This window comes from Eubalaena glacialis, chromosome X, assembly GCF_028564815.1.
Source record: "Eubalaena glacialis isolate mEubGla1 chromosome X, mEubGla1.1.hap2.+ XY, whole genome shotgun sequence".
Lineage (NCBI taxonomy): Eukaryota > Metazoa > Chordata > Mammalia > Artiodactyla > Balaenidae > Eubalaena > Eubalaena glacialis.
In genome coordinates, this window is record NC_083736.1 from 52,382,290 (window position 1) to 52,401,235 (window position 18,946).

The 18,946-nt window shown below is 37.5% G+C and overlaps 1 protein-coding gene across 1 annotated transcript in view; it reads left to right on the forward strand.

The window, feature by feature from the left end:
• FAAH2 (fatty acid amide hydrolase 2) overlaps positions 1-16,086 on the forward strand; it is a 118,801-nt gene extending 102,715 nt beyond the window's left edge. Inside the window, 3 exon segments of the mRNA XM_061178147.1 lie at positions 13,788-13,923; positions 13,925-13,951; positions 15,870-16,086. Coding sequence (XP_061034130.1) covers positions 13,788-13,923; positions 13,925-13,951; positions 15,870-16,086 — 380 coding nt within the window.
• The last annotated feature ends 2,860 nt before the right edge of the window (positions 16,087-18,946 follow it).

Genomic DNA, 18,946 nt, shown 5'->3' on the forward strand with positions numbered 1-18,946 from the left:
TGTTGGCCATTTGGATATCTTCTTTGGAAAAAATGTTGATTTAGTTCTTCTGCCCATTTTAAATTGTTTGGTTTTTTTTACTGAGTTGTATGAGTTCTTTATATATTTTGGATATTAGCCCCTTATCCAATATATGGTTTGCAAAAATTTCTCCCATCTGTAGGGTCCCTTTCCTTTTAGTAATTCTTTATTTTCCAGTGCAGAAACTGTTACGTTTGATATAGTCCCGGTTATTGATTTTTGCTTTTGTTTTTTGTGCTTTTGGTGTCATAGTCCAAAAATCATTGCAAGACCAACGTCAAGGAGCTTCTTCCCCACTTTTTCTTCTAGGAATTTTATGATATTTGTCTTATGTTTACGTCTTTGATTCACTGCAAGTTAACTTATGTTGTTGGTGTAAGAGAAGTTTCCAATTTCACTTTTCTGATGTTTTTAAACAGTTTTCCCAATACCATTTGTTGAAGAGACTATCCTTTCCCTATTGGGTGTTCTTGGGCCTTTGTCAAATATTTGTTGACCATATATGCAGGGGTTTAATTATGGGCTGTCTATTCCATCATTGGTCTATATGTCTCTCTTTATGCCAGTACCATACTGTTTTTATTATTACAACTTTATAGTGTAGTTTGAAATCAGGAATTGTGATGTCTTTTGCTTTGTTATTTCTTCTCAGGATTATGTTGTCTATTCAGGTCCTTTTGAGGTCCCATACAAATATTACTATTGTTTTTTCTATTTCTGTCAAGAATGCTAACGGAATTTGCATATGAATTGTACTGAATTTATAGATGGCTTGGCTTTGTATGAACATTTTAACAGTATTTATTCTTTCAATCCATGCACATGGGATGTCTTTCCGTTTGATTGTCTTCTATTTCTTTCAACAAAATCTTAGTTTTTGTTGGACAGATCTTTTACTTCCATGGTTAAATTTGTTCTGAGGTATTTTATTGCTTGATGCTATTGTGAATGGGAAAGTATTTTATTGTTCCTTTCAGAAAGTTCATTATTCATGCAGAGAAATGCAACAGGTTTTTGTATGTTGATTTTATATCCTGCAATTTTACTGAAAGTGTTGAGAAGTTCTAACAGATTTTTTCATTTAATCTTTGGGATTTTCTATATATAAAATCCTATCATCTGCAAGTAGTGACAATCTTGTTTCTTCTTTTTTGATTTTGAAGCCTTTTATTTTTTGCCTTCTGTAATTAATTGCTTTAGCTATCACTTCCACTACTACATTGAATAAGAGTGGTGAGAGTGAGCATCCTTGTTTTGACCTTATCCTAGAGGAAAAGCTTCAACTTTTTCACCATTAAGTATAATGTTAACTATGTTTGTCATATTTGTCCTTTATTAGGTTGAGGGATGTTCCTTCTATCCAATCTGTTGACTTTTTTTTTTAATCACGAATTGATGTTCTTTGTCAAATGATTTTTCTGCATCTGTTTCAATGGTCATGTGATTTTTATCTTTCATTTTATTAATGGCATGTATTACATTTATTGATTTGTTTATGTTGAATTATCCCTGTATCCAAGGGATAAATTCCACTTGGTCATTGTGTATAATACTTTCAATTTCAACATAATACTTGAATTTGGTTTGCTTATATATTTTGAGAAATTTTGCATCTATATTCACAAGGAATATTGGTCACTAGTTTTCTTTTTTTGTAGTATCCTTATTTGGCTTTGGTGACAGGGTAATGCTGACCTCGTAGAAAGAGTTTAGAAGTATTTCCTCCTCTTCAATTTTTTGCAAGAGTTTGGGAAGGATTTGCATTAATTCTACATTACATGTTTTGTAGAATTAGCCAATGAAGTTGTGTTGTCCTATGGCTTTTCTGTGTTGGGGGGATTTTCATTATGAATTCAGTCTCTACTCATTATTCATCTGCATAGATTTCTTATCTTATCCTGATTCAGTCTTGGTAGGTTGTGTGTCTCCAGGAATTTATCCCATTTCTTCTATCTAATCTGCTGGCATATAATTGTTCATAGTAGTCTTGTATGATGCTATATGGTTCTGTGGTATCAGTTTTAAACTCTATTCTTTCATTTAAATTTTATTTGAATTCTCTTTTTCTTAGTCTACCTAAATTTTTGTCGTTTGTTTATCCCTTTCAAAACCAGCTCTTAACTTTGTTGATTAATTCTGTTGTTTTTATGGTCTCTATTTCATTTATTTATGCTTTTATATTTAATATTTCCTTCTCTCTGCTAACTTTGAGTTAATTTCTTTTTTTTTTCCTTGAGGTTTAAAGTTAAGTTGATTATTTGAGATCATTCTTTATTTGTAAGATATGCTTTGATTGTTATAGACATTCCTCTCAGAACTGCTTTGGCAACATATCCTAGGATTTGATATGTTGTATTTCCATTTTTATTTTATTTTTTTGGAGTATAATTGCTTTACAATGTTGTGTTAGTTTCTGCTGTACAGAGAAGTGCATCAGCTATAAGTATACATATGTCCCCCTCCTCTTGGACCGCCCCCACACCCTCATCCCACCCATCTAAGTCATCACAGAGCAGCAAGCTGAGTTCCCTGTGCTGTGCAGCAGGTTCCCAATAGCTATCTCTATTACACATGGTAGTGTATTTATGTCAAACCTAATCTCCCACTTCATCCCACTCTCCCTTCCCACCTCATGTCCACACATTCATTCTCTACGTCTGCGTTTCTATCCCTGCCCTGGATATATGTTCATCTGTACCATTTTTCTAGATTCCACATATATGCATTAATATATGATATTTGTTTTCTCCTTCTGACATACCCCACTCTGTATGACAGACTCTAGGTCCATCCACATCTCTACAAATGACCCAATTTCATTTCTTTTCATGGCTGAGTAATATTCCATTATATATAGGTACCACACCTTCTTCACCCATTCATGTGTCGATGAACATTTATGTGGTTTCCATGTCCTGGCTTTTGTAAATAGTGCTGCAATGAACATTGGGGTACATGTGTCTTTTTAAATTATGGTTTTCCCAGGGTATATGCCCAGGAGTGGGATTGCTGGGTCATATGGTAGTTCTATTTTTAGGTTTTTAAGGAACCTCCATACTGTTCTCCACAGTGGCTCTATCAATTTACATTGCCATCAACAGTGCAAGAGGGTACCCTTTTCTCCACACCCTCTCCAGCATTTATTGTTTTGTAGATTTTTTGATGATGGCCACTCTGACCAGTGGGAGGTGATACCTCATTGTGGTTTTGATTTGCATTTCTCTAATGATTAGTGATGCTGAGCATCTTTTCATGTGTTTGTTGACCATCTGTGTGTCTTCTTTGGAGAAATGTCTATTTGGGTCTTCTGCCCATTTTTGGATTTTTTTTTCTTTTTTTGATATTGAGCTGCAGGAGCTGTTTGTATATTTTGGAAATTAATACTTTGTCCGTTGGTTCATTTGCAAATATTTTCTCCCATTCTGAGGGTTGTCTTTTCGTCTTGCTTATGGTTTCCTTTGCAGTGCAAAAGCTTTTAAGTTTAATTAGGTCTCATTTGCTTATTTTTGTTTTTATTTTCATTACTCCAGGATGTGGGTCATAAAAAATCTTGCTGTGATTTATGTCAAAGAGTGCTCTTCCTATGTTTTCCTCTATGAGTTTTATAGTGTCCAGTCTTACAGTTAGGTCTTTAATCCATTTTGAGGTTATTTTTGTGTATGGTGTTAGGAAGTGTTCTAGTTTCATTCTTTTACATGTAGCTGTCCAGGTTTCCCAGCACCATTTATCGAAGAAGCTGTGTTTTCTCCATTGTATATTCTTGCATCATTTGTCATAGATTAGGTGGCCATAGGTGCTTGAGTTTATCTCTGGGTTTTCTACCCTGTACTATTGATCTATATTTCTGTTTTTGTGCCAGTACCATAGTGTCTTGATTACTGTAGTTTTGTAGTATAGTCTGTAGTTGGGGAGCCTGATTCCTCCAGGTCCATTTTTCTTTCACAAGATTGTTTTGGCTATTCGGGGTCTTTTGTGTTTCCACATAAATTGTAAAATTTTTTGTTCTAATTCTGTGAAAAATGCCACCGGTAATTTGAAAGTGATTGCAGTTAACCTGTAGATTGCTTTAGGTAGTATAGTCATTTTCACAATATTGATTCTTCCAGTCAAGGAGCATGGTATATCTCTCCATCTGTTTGTGTCATCTTTGATTTCTTTCATCAGTGTTTTATAGTTTTCTGAGTACAGGTCTTTTGCCTTCTTAGGTTCATTCTTAGGTATTTTATTCATTTTGTTGTGATGGTAAATGGAACTGTTTCCTTAATTTCTCTTTCTGATATTTTTTTGTTAGTGCATAGAAATGCAAGAGATTTCTATGCATTAATTTTGTATCCTGCAACCTTACCAAATTCATTGATTAATTCTGGTAGTTTTCTGGTGGCACCTTTAGGATTTTCTATGCATAGTATCATGTCATCTGCAATCAGTTTCAGTTCTTCTTTTCCAATCTGCATTCCTTTTATTTCTTTTTCTTCTCTGATTGCCATGGCTAGGACTTTCAATACTATGTTGAATAATAGTGGTGAGAGTGGACATCCTTGTCTTGTTCTTGATCTTAGAGGAAATGCTTTCAGTTTTTCACAATTGAGAATGATGTTTGCTGTGGGTTTATAGTATTTGGCATTTGTTATGTTGACATAGGTTCCCTCCATGCCCATTTCTGGAGAGTTTTTCTTTTTTATCATAAATGGTGTTGAATTTTGTCAGAAGCTTATTCTGCATCTATTGAGATGATCATATGGTTTATATTCCTTAATTTGTTAATATGGTGTATCACATTGATTGTTTTGCATATATTGAAGAATCCTTGCATCCCTGGGATAAATCCCACTTGATCATGGTGTATGATCCTTTTAATGTATTGTTGGATTCTGTTTGCTATTATTTTGTTGAGGATTTTTGTGTCTGTGTTCATCAGTGATATTGGCCTGTAATTTTGTGTGTGTGTGTGTGTTATCTTTGTTTTAGTATCAGAGTAATTGTGGCCTCATAGAATGAGGTTGGGAGTGTTCCTCCCTCTGCAATTTTTCAGAAATGTTTGAGAAGGATAGCTCTTCTCTAAATGTTTGATAGGATTCACCTGTGTAGCCATCTGGTCCTGGACTTCCGTTTGTTGGAAGATTTGCAATCACAGTTTCAATTTCATTATTTGTGATTGGTATGTTCATATTTTCTATTTCTTCCTGTTTCAGTCTTGTTTTATTGTCCTTTTCTAAGAATTTGTCCATTTCTTCCAGGCTGTCCATTTTCTTGGCATATAGTGGCTTGCAGTAGTCTCTTATGATGGTTGGTATTCCTGTTGTGTCAGTTGTAACTTCTCCTTTTTCATTTTTAATTTTATTGACTCCAGCCCTCTCCCTTCTTTTGCTGATGAGTTTGGCAAACGGATTATCAATTTTATTTATCTTCTCAAACAACCAGTTTTTAGTTTCATTAATCTTTTCTATTGATTTCTTCATCACCATTTCATTTATTTCTGCTCTGATCTTTATGATTTCTTTCCTTCTACTAACTTTGGTTTTTTGTTGTTGTTGTTGTCTTTGTTGTTCTTCTTCTTCTCTAGTTGCCTTAGGTGTAAGGTTCGTTTGTGGATTTTTTATTTTTCTTGGTTCCTGAGGTAAGATTGTATTGCTATAAATTTCCCACTGAAAACTGCTTTTGTTGCATCCCATATGTTTTGGATCATCATGCTTTCATTGTCATTTGTCTCTAGGTTTTTTGATTTCCTCTTTGATTTCTTCAGTGATCCATTGGTTGTTTAGTAGCATAGTAGTTGTTTGTTTAGCCTCCACGTGTCTGTGTTTTTTACAGTTTTTTTTCTTTTAGTAGATTTCTCATCTCATAACTTTCTGGTCGGAAAAGATGTGTGATATGATTTCAATTTCTTAAATTTACCAAAGCTTGCTTTGTGGACCAGTGTGTGATCTATCCTGGAGAATATTCCATGTACACTTGAGAAGAATGTGTATTCTGCTAATTTCGGATGGAATGTCCTATAGATATTAATTAACTCCATCTGATCTAATGTATCTTTAAAGACCTGTGTTTCCTTATTGATTTCCTGTCGAGATGATTTGTCTATTGATATAAGTGGGGTGTTAAAATCACCCACTATTGTTGTGTTTGTTGATTTCTCTTTTTTTGGCTGTTAGCCTTTGCCTTATATATTGAGGTGCTCCTGTGTTGGGTGCATATATATTTACAATTGTTATATCTTCTTCTTGGAGCAATCCCTTGACCATTATGTTGTGTCCGTCTTTGTATCTTTTAACAGTCTTTATTTTAAAGTCTGTTTTGTCTGATATGAGTATTGTTACTTCAGCTTTCTTTTGATTTCCGTTTGTATGGAATATCTTTTTCCACCCCCTCACTTTCACTCTGTATGTTTCCCTGGATCTGAAGTGGGTCTCCTGTAGACAGCATATATTCTGGTTTTATATCCATTCAGCCAGTCTTTGCTTTTGGTTGTAGCATTTAATCCATTTACATTTAAGGTAATTATCGATATGTATGTCCTTATTGCCATTTTGTTAATTTGGGGGGTTTGTATGTCGTTTTACTTCTCCTATTTGGTTCTATTCTTTTTTGGTTTGATATCTATCTTTACTTCTGTGTTTGGAATGCTTTTTCTTTTTTGTGTGTATATCTATTGTAGTTTTTTGGTTTGCATTTCCCATGAGGTTTTGATATAGCTGTCTATATATGTATACAAGATTGTTTTAAGTTGCTGGTCTCTTCATTCCTAATGAATTTCCAATGACCTGTATTTGAACTCTCCTCTTCTCACAGGTTCTTGTTTGGATATCATACATGTGTGGATGATTTTCTACCTTTACTGTATGTTTGCCTTTACTGGTGGGCTTTCTCAGTCTTAACTGTTTTGTTTCTAGCTGTGGCCTTTGTTTTTCTACCTAGAGAAGTTCCTTTAGCATTTGTTGTAAAGCTGGTTTGGTGGTGTTGAACTCTCTTATCTTTTGCTTGTCTGTAAAGCTTTTTATTGCTCCATCGAATCTAACACCTTGTTGGGTATTCTTGGTTGTAGGTTTTCCCCTTTCATCACTTTTTATATATCATGCCACTCCCTTCTGGCCTGCAGTGTTTCTGCTGAAAAATCAGCTGATGACCTTATCAGGATTCCCTTTTATATTATTTGTTGCTTTCCTCTTGTTTCTTTTAATATTTTCTTTTTGTCTTTAATTTTTGTCAATTTGATTGCTATGAGTCTCAGCATGTTCCTCCTTGGGTTTACCCTGTATATGACTCTCTGGGCTTCCTGGACTTGAGTGAGTGTTTCCTTTCACATGTTCTGGAAGTTTTCAGTTATTATATCTTCAAATATTTTCTCAGGCCCTTCCTCTCTCTCTTCTCCTTCTGGACACCTGTAATGCAAATGTTGCTGTGTTTAATATTGTCCCAGATGTCTCTGAGGCTGTCCTCATTTCGTTTCATTTTTTTTCTTTGTTTTGTTCTGTAGCAGTGATTTTTACCAGTCTGTCTTTCAGCTCAGTTATTAGTTCTTCTGCCTCATTTATTCTTCTCTTGGTTCCTTCTAGTGTGTTTTTCATTTCAGTTGTATTATTCATCTCTGTTTTTTTGTTCTTTAAATATTCTAGCTCTTTGTTAAACATTTCTTTTATTTTCCTATTCTGTGCCTCCATGCTTTTTCTGATATCTTGGATCATCTTTTCTGTCATTATTCTGAATTCTTTTTCAGGCAGATTGCCTATCTCAACTTCACTTAGTTGTTCTTCTGGGGTTTTATCTTGTTCCTTTCTATGGAATATATTTCTCTGCTGTTTCATTTTGTGTAATTTTTTGTGTTTTTGTTCCCCATTCTGCAGGTTGAAGGATTATAGTTCCTCTTGCTTCTGGTGTCTGCCCCCTGGTGGGTGAGGTTGGTCCAGGGGCTTGTGCAGGTTTCCTGGTGGGAGGGACTGGTGCTTGCCCACTGTTATGTGGAGCTGGATTTTGTCCCTCTGGTGGGCAGGGCCTTGTCTAGTGGCATGTCTAGAGGTAGCTGTGTGCTCTGGATGCCTTTAGGCAGCCCGTCTTTTGATGGGTTGGGCTGTGTACCTACCCTCTTGGTTTTTTGGCCTGAGGTTTCCCAGCAGTAGAGCCTGCAGGCTGTTGGTTGGAGCCAGGTCTTGGTGCCAAAATGAAGACCTCTGGGAGAACTCACACTGAGAAATATTCCCTAAGGCAGGGGTCCCCAATCCCTGGGCCATGGACCGGTAGTGTTCCATGGCTTGCTAGGAACTGGGTTGCACAGCAGGTGGTGAGTGGTGGGCGAGTGAGCAAAGCTTCATCTGCTACTCTCCATCACTCTCATTACTGCCTGAACCATCCTCCCCCATTGCTTACATTACCACCTGAAGCATCCCCCGCCATCACTCAAATCACCCCCTCCCTGTCCGTGGAAAAATTGTTTTCCATGAAACCAGTCCCTGGTGCCAAAATGGTTGGGGACCACTGCCTTAGGGGCTCCACCACCAGTGTCTTGCCTCTGTAGTGAGGCACAGCCAATCCCTGCTTCCCTGGGAAACCCTTTAAGACCCACAGATAGGTCTTGCACAGGGTCCTATGGAGTCACTGCTCTGTGGTGGGTCTCAGTGCACATGAAAACTTGTGCATGCCCTCTAAGATTGTAGTCTCTGTTTCCCCCAGTCCTGTGATGCTCCTACACTCAAACCCCATTGGTCTTCAAAGCCTAATGCTCTGGGGCTCCTTCTCCCAATGCCAGACCCTCAGGCTGGGGAGCCTGACATGGGGCTCAGGCCTCTCATGCCTGTGGGAAAACCTCTGTGATATAATTATTTTCCAGTTTATGGGTCTCCCACCCCTGGGTATGGGATTTGATTATATCGAGAAAGCACCCCTCCTACCATCTCATTGTAGTTTCTTCTTTGTCTTTGGATGTAAAATATCTTTTTTGGTAGGCGCCACATCTTTTTTGATTAATAGTTGTTCGGCAGTTGGTAGTGATTTTGATGTTTTCATGAGAGGAGTTGTGCTCAAGTCCTACTCTGTGATCTTGTCACCAATCTCCTGCCTGGTAAACTCTTAACTGCAAGCGCTTCTCAGAGAGAACTGCAGTCAAGCCACACTCTAGTGTGGAGCCTTAGTGGTGTACATCATGATGGGAATGGGTACAATTCAGTCAACCTACTGTCTACTGAGTAACTTGTAACTGAAATAAGCGCCATCACTGTTCAGATCTTGCTGCTGTGCTCCAGGTTGCCATCCCACATCACCTACCTGATGCATGGGTGGCACCCAGTCCAACATCCTTTGGTTGCATCCCTCTTGGTGTTCAGGAAGAGAGTGTCCTAGGACCGTGCGCCCATACCTGGGGCCACTCTTCAGTTCATCACCCATTTTTCTAGAAACGCTGCTGTTGCCCCAGTGAACTAACAAGGAGCATGGGGATCCGGGATGGTACCAACTTACCTCACGGTGTGTGCTCCTGGGTCTGAGAGTGCTCTACCTGTGGGCAGCTGCATCCCTTCTAGTGTTTTTTTAAATTTTTCATTTATTGTATTCTTCAGCTCTATTTGGTTCTTCTTTATATTTTCTACTTGCTTTTTAGCACCTTCTATTTTCTTACTCTGTTTATCCATTCTTCTGAGTTCTTTGAACATCTTTATTATTGTTACCTTGAAGTATTTGTTGGGGTAGGTTGCTTATCTCCACTTCACTTAGTTTACCTTTCCTGGGGTTTTACGTTGTTTCTTCTTTTGGAGCATATTCCTCTGTTCCCTCATTTTGCCTAATTCTCTGTTTTTATTTCCATATATTTGTTAGGTTGGTTATATTTCCTGATCTTGGAGAAGTGTCTTTATGTAGGAGATATCCTATGGAGCCCAGGAGTGCACTCCCCTCTGGCGACTAGAGTTATATGCTCTAGGAGTGCCCTATATGTGGGCTGCATGGTCTCTTCTGTTGTGATAGGCTGACTTCTATTGCATGCTGGTAGGCACGGCTGGCTTTTGGTCTGGTTGGTTGCCAGGTCCTGCCAAGTGCTGAGGCTGCCGGTGTGCTGGGCCAGGTCCTGACACAGCTGGCTGCATGGTCTGTGGTATCCTATTCCTAATGCCAGCCCACTGGTGGATGAAGAAAAGTCACAAGGTGGCTGGCTGCAAACCCCTGTTGTGTCCCATGACTAGTACTGGTCCACTGGGGGACAGAGCCTTGTCCCAGGGTGGCTGGTGGTGGGGCTGGGCTTCCTGAACATATGTTGACTTGCTGGTGGGTAGGGCCATGGCACAAATTGTCCTGGGGCTTGTTTCTGTCTGCTGGTCTATGGGCCCAGTTCTTGACATGACTGACTGTTGAGTCTACGGTGTCCCAGAACTAGTGTTGGCCTGCTGCTGTGTGGGCCTTTATCCAGGGTACTGGTGCTGTTGCCTCCGCATTGGTGGATGGAGCTGGATTCTGGGGACTCTGGCTGTGGGGCTTAGGTTTCCTGGATCTGATGTCAGCCCAATTATGTGCAGGGCTGGGTCCCAGTGACTGACTGTGGGTTCCCCGTTGTCCCAGGGATAATGCTGACCCACTGATGTTTGGCTATGTCCTGGGCCCTCTGGTGGACATATCTGGGTCCAGGGGTGACTGGAGACCCCAAGGGGTCCTATGGCAGCTGGCTTGCTCATGGCTGGCACCCCTGGTTAGCTGCTTAGTCAGGGGTGTCCCAGGACTGGGGCAGATTGGCTCATGGTCAGGGGTGTGTCCTGGTGCTAATAAGCTTGAGGGAGGATTCCAAAATGGCTCTTGCCAGCACCAAGTCTTACCCAAGTTCCTTTCAAATTATTGTTTCTGTCTTGAGTTCAGAGTCTGTGAGATTTTGTGTGCACTTTTTAAGAATGGAGCTTTTATTTCTTACAGCCCTCTGGCTCTCCTGAGAGTAATCCCCAATGGCCTTCAAAGGAAAACATTCTAGAGGGCTAGCCTTCACAGTGCAGCCCCCCCTAGGCTGGGAATCACAATGTGGCTCTCAGACCCCTTGCTCATTGGGGAGAACCTCTATAATTGTGATTATCCTCCCCTTTGTGGGTCGCCTAACTGGGAGCATGTGTCTTGACTATACTGTGTCTCTACCCCTCCTACCCCTCTTATTATGGTTCTTTCTTTATATTTTTAGTTGTAGAAGATGTTTTCTGCTAGTGTTCAGATGTTTTTATCAATAGTTTCTCTTTAAATAGTTGTAATTTTGGTGTGTTAATGGGAGGAGCTGAGTTCAGAATCTTCCTATTCTGCCATCTTGGCCACTCCTTTAGGAACCATGCTTCTTTAATGTCTTTTAATATTCTTATCTGCTTCCTTCTTTTTCCCCTTCATCCCCCCAGTCATGGAGGTTCTTCCTCAGAAATCTAGATGCTACTGGAGAGAAATAGGTTTCTCCAATTGCAACCTGTATAATTGTGATAGCTGGGCAGTCACTCACCACTTTTGCTTTTAACCTCCTTTGCAGGAGAGGTTGCTTCATTTTACTTCCTCTGCTGGAGAGGTCATTGATGCTGCAACCAAAAGCCCAATCCCTTGCAGTGTTGGCTTGGGAGGTGGATTGCCTGGTGATTTCCTCCCTCTTCTCTGTCTCCAACTTTGTGTCTATCTTGTGTTGATTACATGCTGGAATCTACCCTCAGCCAGACCGGAATTGTCCAAATTCTGTCTTTCCTGTTGCTACTACTCAACTTTGTATTCTCCATATTTTTTCCCTCATCATGACGAATGGGGTGTGGTATAGGTTCTTTGATTCTCTTTGAGCCACAGTTCTTACTGAGGTCTCATTTGTTTATTGTCATATGCACAGGTGGCTACAAACCTTCTGTGTCTCCTGGTGTAATATGTAGAAGTAATTTTTTGGTTATGGATGTCCAATTAGTTGTTTTAAAAAGGGAGAGCGAAGAAAAATGACTTATGACACCCTGTTGCTGATGTTCTATGTGATATTTCTTAATCTTTTCTAGTTTTAACACCAACTCTGTGGACACCAAAAATTAATGTCACCCCAAGGATAAGTAAGAAAAAGCAAGATAAAATGTGTGAAGTAGGCTATTATTTGCATCTCCAATCAATTTAGTCTGCATTTATTATTTAATATATTCATGACCCTTTTCATCATTTCATTTTCCTTATTAATAAGACATTTTCCTAAATAGTTTAAAATCTCAGATATATAATAAATTAACTTGCCTATCTCTTACTATGAATTTGTCTCATACAAGCAAAAATTAGAACTTTGAAAACTTACATCTACCACAATGAGCTTGGTAGCCTCACAGTACTTAAGGACTCTACTTAGAGATCAATAGTGATATAAATGAAGTTTTGTAATGTACAATGAATATTTATAGTTCGTAATATATATTTTAGTGAACAATGTTTTTCAAATGACCAATGCATGGTGTTACAAAATCATGAATGGGAAAAAGATTGACTCAGAATAGGAGATAGATCAATGAATTGTAGTGTAACAGAGTATGGAAATTCATTGATAAAATTTTAGATTCACCATTGTAAATATCCTATCAGAAGCCAGCATTTGTCCTGATTTGATCAACAAAGAATATGAAAAATTATCTATAAATGTTCTTAAAATGTTTCTGCTTTTTTCAACTAATTATCTGTTTGAAGTTGATTTTTTTTGTATATTTCACACAAAATTACATATTGCAATGCAGAATGCAGAAGCAGATATGAGAGTCCATTTGTTTTTCTCTTAAACCAAATACTAAAGAGAATTGCAAAAATGTAAAAGAATGAGCTTCTCCTCACTAAATATAATACATTTTTGTTTTAGAAAATATAGGTTTTTTTTAAAGAGAAACTTTAAAAAAAATACTTATTTATTTATTCATGTTTGGCTGTGTTGGGTTTTTGTTGGTGCGTGCGGGCTTTCTCTAGTTGCAGCAAGCGGGCGCTACTCTTCTTTGGGGTCTGCGGGCTTCTCATCACGGTGGCTTCTTTTGCTGTGGAGCACAGGCTCTAGAGCGCAGGCTCAGTAGTTGTGGCTCATGGGCTTAGTTGCTCCGCGGCATGTGGGATCTTCCTGGACCAGGGCTCGAACCCACGTCCCCTGCATTGGCAGGCGGATTCTTAACCACTGCGCCACCAGGGAAGCCCTGAAAATATAGTTATTTTTATTTAAATATGTTATTGTGTTAACATATAGTGGACTTACTAGTATTTTTAAACACATTATAAATAATTTAGTATAAATATTTTAGCGTCTTCTTAGTTTCAATTTCTAATATGTTAAATATCTATATATTTAACTTGCATAAACAAAGGTTCTTTGGGGTCTTGAATAATTCTGAAGAGCATAAAATGATCCTGAAACCAAAAAATTTGAGTCACTGGTTTAGTGATTAGTCTGGGGAGCTAGTCTACCACTTTGTAGTTATTTGATCTTAGGCAAGATACTTAATGTCTCTCTGCCTCTGTTGTCTCATCAAAAATAGGTATAACTAAGACTACCTATTTCATAAGGTTGTTATGAGAATTAAATGAGTTAATGTTTGTAAAGCTCCTAGAAGACTATCTGACACATAGTAAACACTATTAAATATTTTTTATATTAAATAATGAGGACATGTATGAAACACCTACAGATAGAATCATGCTTATTAGTGAAAACTGCAAACTTTTCTCCTAAGATCAAGAACAAAGAAAAGGTGTTTGCCTTTGCTGCTTCTATTCAATATTGTACTGGAGCTTCTAGCCTCCAGGCTTAAGACAGATTAAACATGATGCAAAACAACATTCAGGGATCATGTCTTATTTTGGACAGCTGACCTACGTGTTTAAACTTTCATGTGTGGTCTCCAACCAGGGTCAGTTTCCCATGGCCAGGAGAGCCCAGGAGATGTTTATGTTCACTGGCCCAATGTGCCGCTATGCTGAGGGTTATGGCATGACCTGGGATCAAAAAGTATGTCTGCCTCTTTATTTCCTCTCTCTCCTGTCCAGACCTTCATTTTTCCCTTTGTTTGTCAGATACATAGTGGTAAACTTGCAGTCAACAATCAAAGAATTATTAGATATTTTATGAGAGAGCTTTTGCATATGTGATTATCATGTTTCACAAATTAGAAAGATAGTTTGTAATAATATTTTACTGTGTAAAAATATTACACAAAGAGAGTCTTTACTTTGGGATGAAAACAGTGGATTTTTTGTTGTTGTTCATTTGGCAATTTGAGTATAAAACTTAGCTCACTTTAAATTGAGCCTCTCTTGTTCTTCTGCCATCTATCTGTCACCACAAACATGTTTCCTAATCTCACCTAGGCCATTGATGCTGCTTGGAAATCTCTGTTTCCTTAGATACCTCTTTATCACATTATCCACAGCAATGATATCAAAGTGTCTCCATTTCCATCACACCTGTGATCTCTTCATTTCCCGTTTTCCCTCAGTAAATGACCCCATGTTCTAACTCACCAAGAAAATGCAATCTGTGTGGAACAGCAGTTTCTTACTATCAAAGTTTTCTAAGTCCCCAGCCATCAGTTCCTCTTTTTAGCCTCTTAGAGTGGAGAAAATGTCTTTCTTTTTTTGCTTTGGTATATAAATTTACCTATGCCTATAAGTCACACATACACTATACACAAACCTCTTCTCTCATATACATATGTATATACACACTTACACACACACTCAGTATATCTATATATACACACACACATATATATACAATGCTCCCCATTTGTTATCATTGAACATGCCTAAGTGTGTCCCATCTTAAAAAGATAGTTTTTCTTTTCTCAAATACACATTCCATATTCACCTACAGCTACTACACTGTGTCTCTTTTTGTGCTCATTGCCAAATATGAGTTATTTATGCTCATGAATTTAAATTTTCACACCACCCTCTCATTTCTCAACCCACTACATACCGGTTTCCATCACTGAAATTATTCTTGCCAAGGTCTCTGAACTTTCTCTCTTTTTTGCCAAAATTAATTACTGCATCTCAATACTTATCTTATATGACCTCTTTGTAACTGGTGACACTTGACTACTCCCTCCTTCTTGAAACAATATGTACCCTTGGCTTTTGTGATTTACACTCTTTTGATATAACTCCTGTAACTATAGCTGTCCCTTTTCGTCTCCCTGGGTGGCTTTTCTCTTCCTGCTTATCCCTTAAATATTGGTACTTTAGAGGGTTCTGCATTCTTTCCTCTTTTCTCTCTACCCACCCTCCCAGGATGACTCCATTTACACCTGCTATATAAATTGCCTCTCATACACAGAGGATACACAAATCTGTATCTCCAGCTTACTTTTCTCACCTAAGCTATATTCACTGGCATACTGGGCATCTCAGGGACCTGGAACTCAGTATGTCTAAAACTGATTTCATTCTTTTTCCAAGCCCAAGTAACCTGATTTGCTATCTCTATTCTTCCCCAATTTCAGTGACTGGACTATGATCAATCCAGTCACTAAAGCCTGATTTTCCTTCTCTATTACTCCTTACATCTAAACAACCACCAAGTCCAATGAAGACTACCTCCTAGATATTTCTCATATATTTTTATTTATCTTTATCACTATGGTTACAATTCTAGTTCAGGCTATAATAATTTCTCACCTGGACTACTACCACAGCCTTCTGACTCGTCGCTTCATTTCCAATCTTGACCCATTTAAAACTGTTGTCTCTCTTGTAGCCAGAATAATATTCTTAAATGCAAATCTGAATTCTAAAGGTTAGCACTGTTTCTGGAACACACTTCTGGGGAGAACCAAAATTCCATTAGAGCTGAAACTCAGTTGTTAAGACTGAACCAATAAGCTTATATAATTTGTTGACATTATTTTCTTTTTAATCCTCCACAGGTTAAAACTCAACGGAAAGGTACATTTAAGGGATTTGAAATTTTACTGGATAGAACATAATGGAGGCTCATATTTAATGTCAAAAGTGGACCAATATCTCATTCTGGCTCAGAAGAAGGTAATTATAAAAAGAATATCTTTAATGCAATTCATTTTTAGTCAAAGAGATACCATTCTAACCCCATTCCTTCATTGCTTGCCAGATATTTATGTGTGAACATACAGAATTTAGGTGATCAGAATAGTTGTACTAAGTAATTTTTGGTGTGATTTTTCATAGTCATGTTAGATATTTTAATTGTTTTTTAATAATAAAAAGGAAGATTTTTGAAAGGAAAGTAAAGTAAGATAAAGCAAAGAATGAAATTGCTCAGAGGTAACTGCTATTAATATTTTGGCATATTTCTGTCCAGTCATTCTTCTATCCATATGTGTACATGTAAATTTTACATGATGGAGATCATATTATGCATATAATAATTCTAATCTGCTTTTTATTTTTAAGTGCTTTTGTAATCAGATGAAATAATTTTTAAAAATTGCCTTTTAAAAGGAAAAGCTCATTTGAGAAAGAAGAGTAATAAGAGGAAGAGTTCTGTCAAATTCTAAAAATACCTTTTAAAAAACTACACAGTAAAACAGCATGTGGCACCATTTAAAAATAACACAGATTATTATTTGGAAAAAAATATAATTGTATTTCTCAGACCTCATGAGAATTCATGTAAAAGCTCTGACAGTAAGAATTGACAAAATGTCTTAAGGAAAGTCCTATAATCCCTAATTTAGAATCATCTCAATATACCAGAAACGACTAGTAGAAAATGATTTTAAAATACCTATGAATTAGTTGAAACATACATGCGAAACTTAGATGGAGACAGTTACAAACTTGAGTACAATAAAAGATGGCTTTACTATGTGAAGATGTCACTGTGTTATGGGATTTGAGGACCATGTTATAAATGTATACCTTATTATTAAATCTGCAGATTAAAATGTAATTCAAATAAAGACTCAAAGGATTTTTTTGTAGGTTTGTTTTAACCTTTATAGGAGTATAATTGCCTTACAATGGTGTGTTAGTTTCTGCTCTGATTCACAAAGTGAATCAGTTATACATATACATATGTTCCCAAATCTCTTCCCTCTTGCGTCTCCCTCCCTCCCACTCTCCCTATCCCACCACTGTAGGTGGTCACAAAGCACCGAGCTGGTCTCCCCATGCTATGCGGCTGATTCCCACTAGCTATCTATTTTACGTTTGGTAGTGTGTATATGTCAAGGCCACTCTCTCACTTTGTCCCAGCTTAACCTTCCCCCTCCCCATATCCTCAAGTCCATTCTCTAGTAGGTCTGTCTCTTTATTCCCCTCTTGCCCCTAGGTTCTTCATCACTTTTTTCCCCCTTAGATTCCATATATATGTGTTAGCATACAGTATTTGATTTTCTCTTTCTGACTTACTTCACTCTGTAAGACAGACTCTAGGTCCATCCACCTCACTACAAATAACTCCATTTCATTTCTTTTTATGGCTGAGTAATATTCCATTGTATATATGTGCCACATCTTCTCTATCCATTCATCTGTTGATGGACACTGAGGTTGTTTCCATGTCCTGACTATTGTAAATAGAGCTGTAATGAATATTTTGGTACATGACTCTTTTTGAATTATGGTTTTCTCAGGGAACATGCCCAGTAGTGGGATTGCTGGGTCGTATGGTAGTCCTATTTTTAGTTTTTTAAGGAACCTCCATAGTGGCTGTATCAATATACATTCCCACCAACAGTGAAAGAGGGTTCCGTTTTCTCTGCACCATCTCCAGCATTTATTGTTTGTAGATTTTTTGATGATGGCCATTCTGACCGGTGTGAGATGATATCTCATTGTAGTTTTGATTTGAATTTCCCCAATGATTAATGATGTTGAGCATTGTTTCATGTGTTTGTTGGCAATCTGTATATCTTCTTTGGGGAAATGTCTATTTAGGTCTTCAGCCCATTTTTGGATTGAGCTGTTTGTTCTTTTGAAATTGAGCTGCATGAGCTGCTGGTAAATTTTGGATATTAATCCTTTGTCAGTTGCTTCATTTGCAAATATTTTCTCCCATTCTGAGGGTTGTCTTTTGGTCTTGTTTATGGTTTCCTTTGCTGTGCAAAAGCTTTTAAGTTTCATTAGGTCCCATTTGTTTTTATTTCCATTTCTCTAGGAGCTGGGTCAAAAAGGATCTTGCTGTGATTTATGTCATAGAGTGTTCTGCCTATGTTTTCCTCTAAGAGTTTGATAGTGTCTGGCCTTTCATTTAGGTCTTTAATCCATTTTGAGTTTATTTTTGTGTATGGTGTTAGGGAGTGTTTTAATTTCATACTTTATTGGCATAGAGTTGCTTGTAGTAATCTCTCATGATCCTTTGTATTTCTGCAGTGTCAGTTGTAACTTCTCCTTTTTCATTTCTAATTCTATTGGTTTGAGTTTTCTCCCTTTTCTTCTTGATGAGTCTGGCTAATGGTTTATCAGTTTTGTTTATCGTCTCAAAGAACCAGCTTTCAGTTTTATTGATCTTTGCTATTGTTTCCTTCATTTCTTTTGCATTTATTTCTGATCCGATCTCTATGATTTCTTTCCTTCTGCTAACTTTGGATTTTTTTTGTTCTTCTCTCTCTAATTGCTTTAGGTTTAAGGTTAGGTTGTTTATTTGAGATGTCTCTTGTTTCTTAAGGTAGGATTGTATTGCTATAAACTTCCTTCTTAGAACTGCTTTTGCTGCATTCCGTGGGTTTGGGGTCATCGTGTTTTTATTGTCATTTGTTTCTAGGTATTTTTCGATTTCCTCTTTGTTTTCTTCAGTGATCTCTTGGTTATTAAGTAGTGTATTGTTTAGCCTCCATGTGTTTGCATTTTTTACAGATTTTTTTCCTGTAATTGTTATGTAGTCTCATAGCATTGTGGTCGGAAAAGATACTTGGTACAATTTCAATTTTCTTAAATTTACCAAGGCTTGATTTTTGACCCAAGATATGATCTATCCTGGAGAATGTTCCATGAGCACTTGAGAAGAATGTGTATTCTGTTG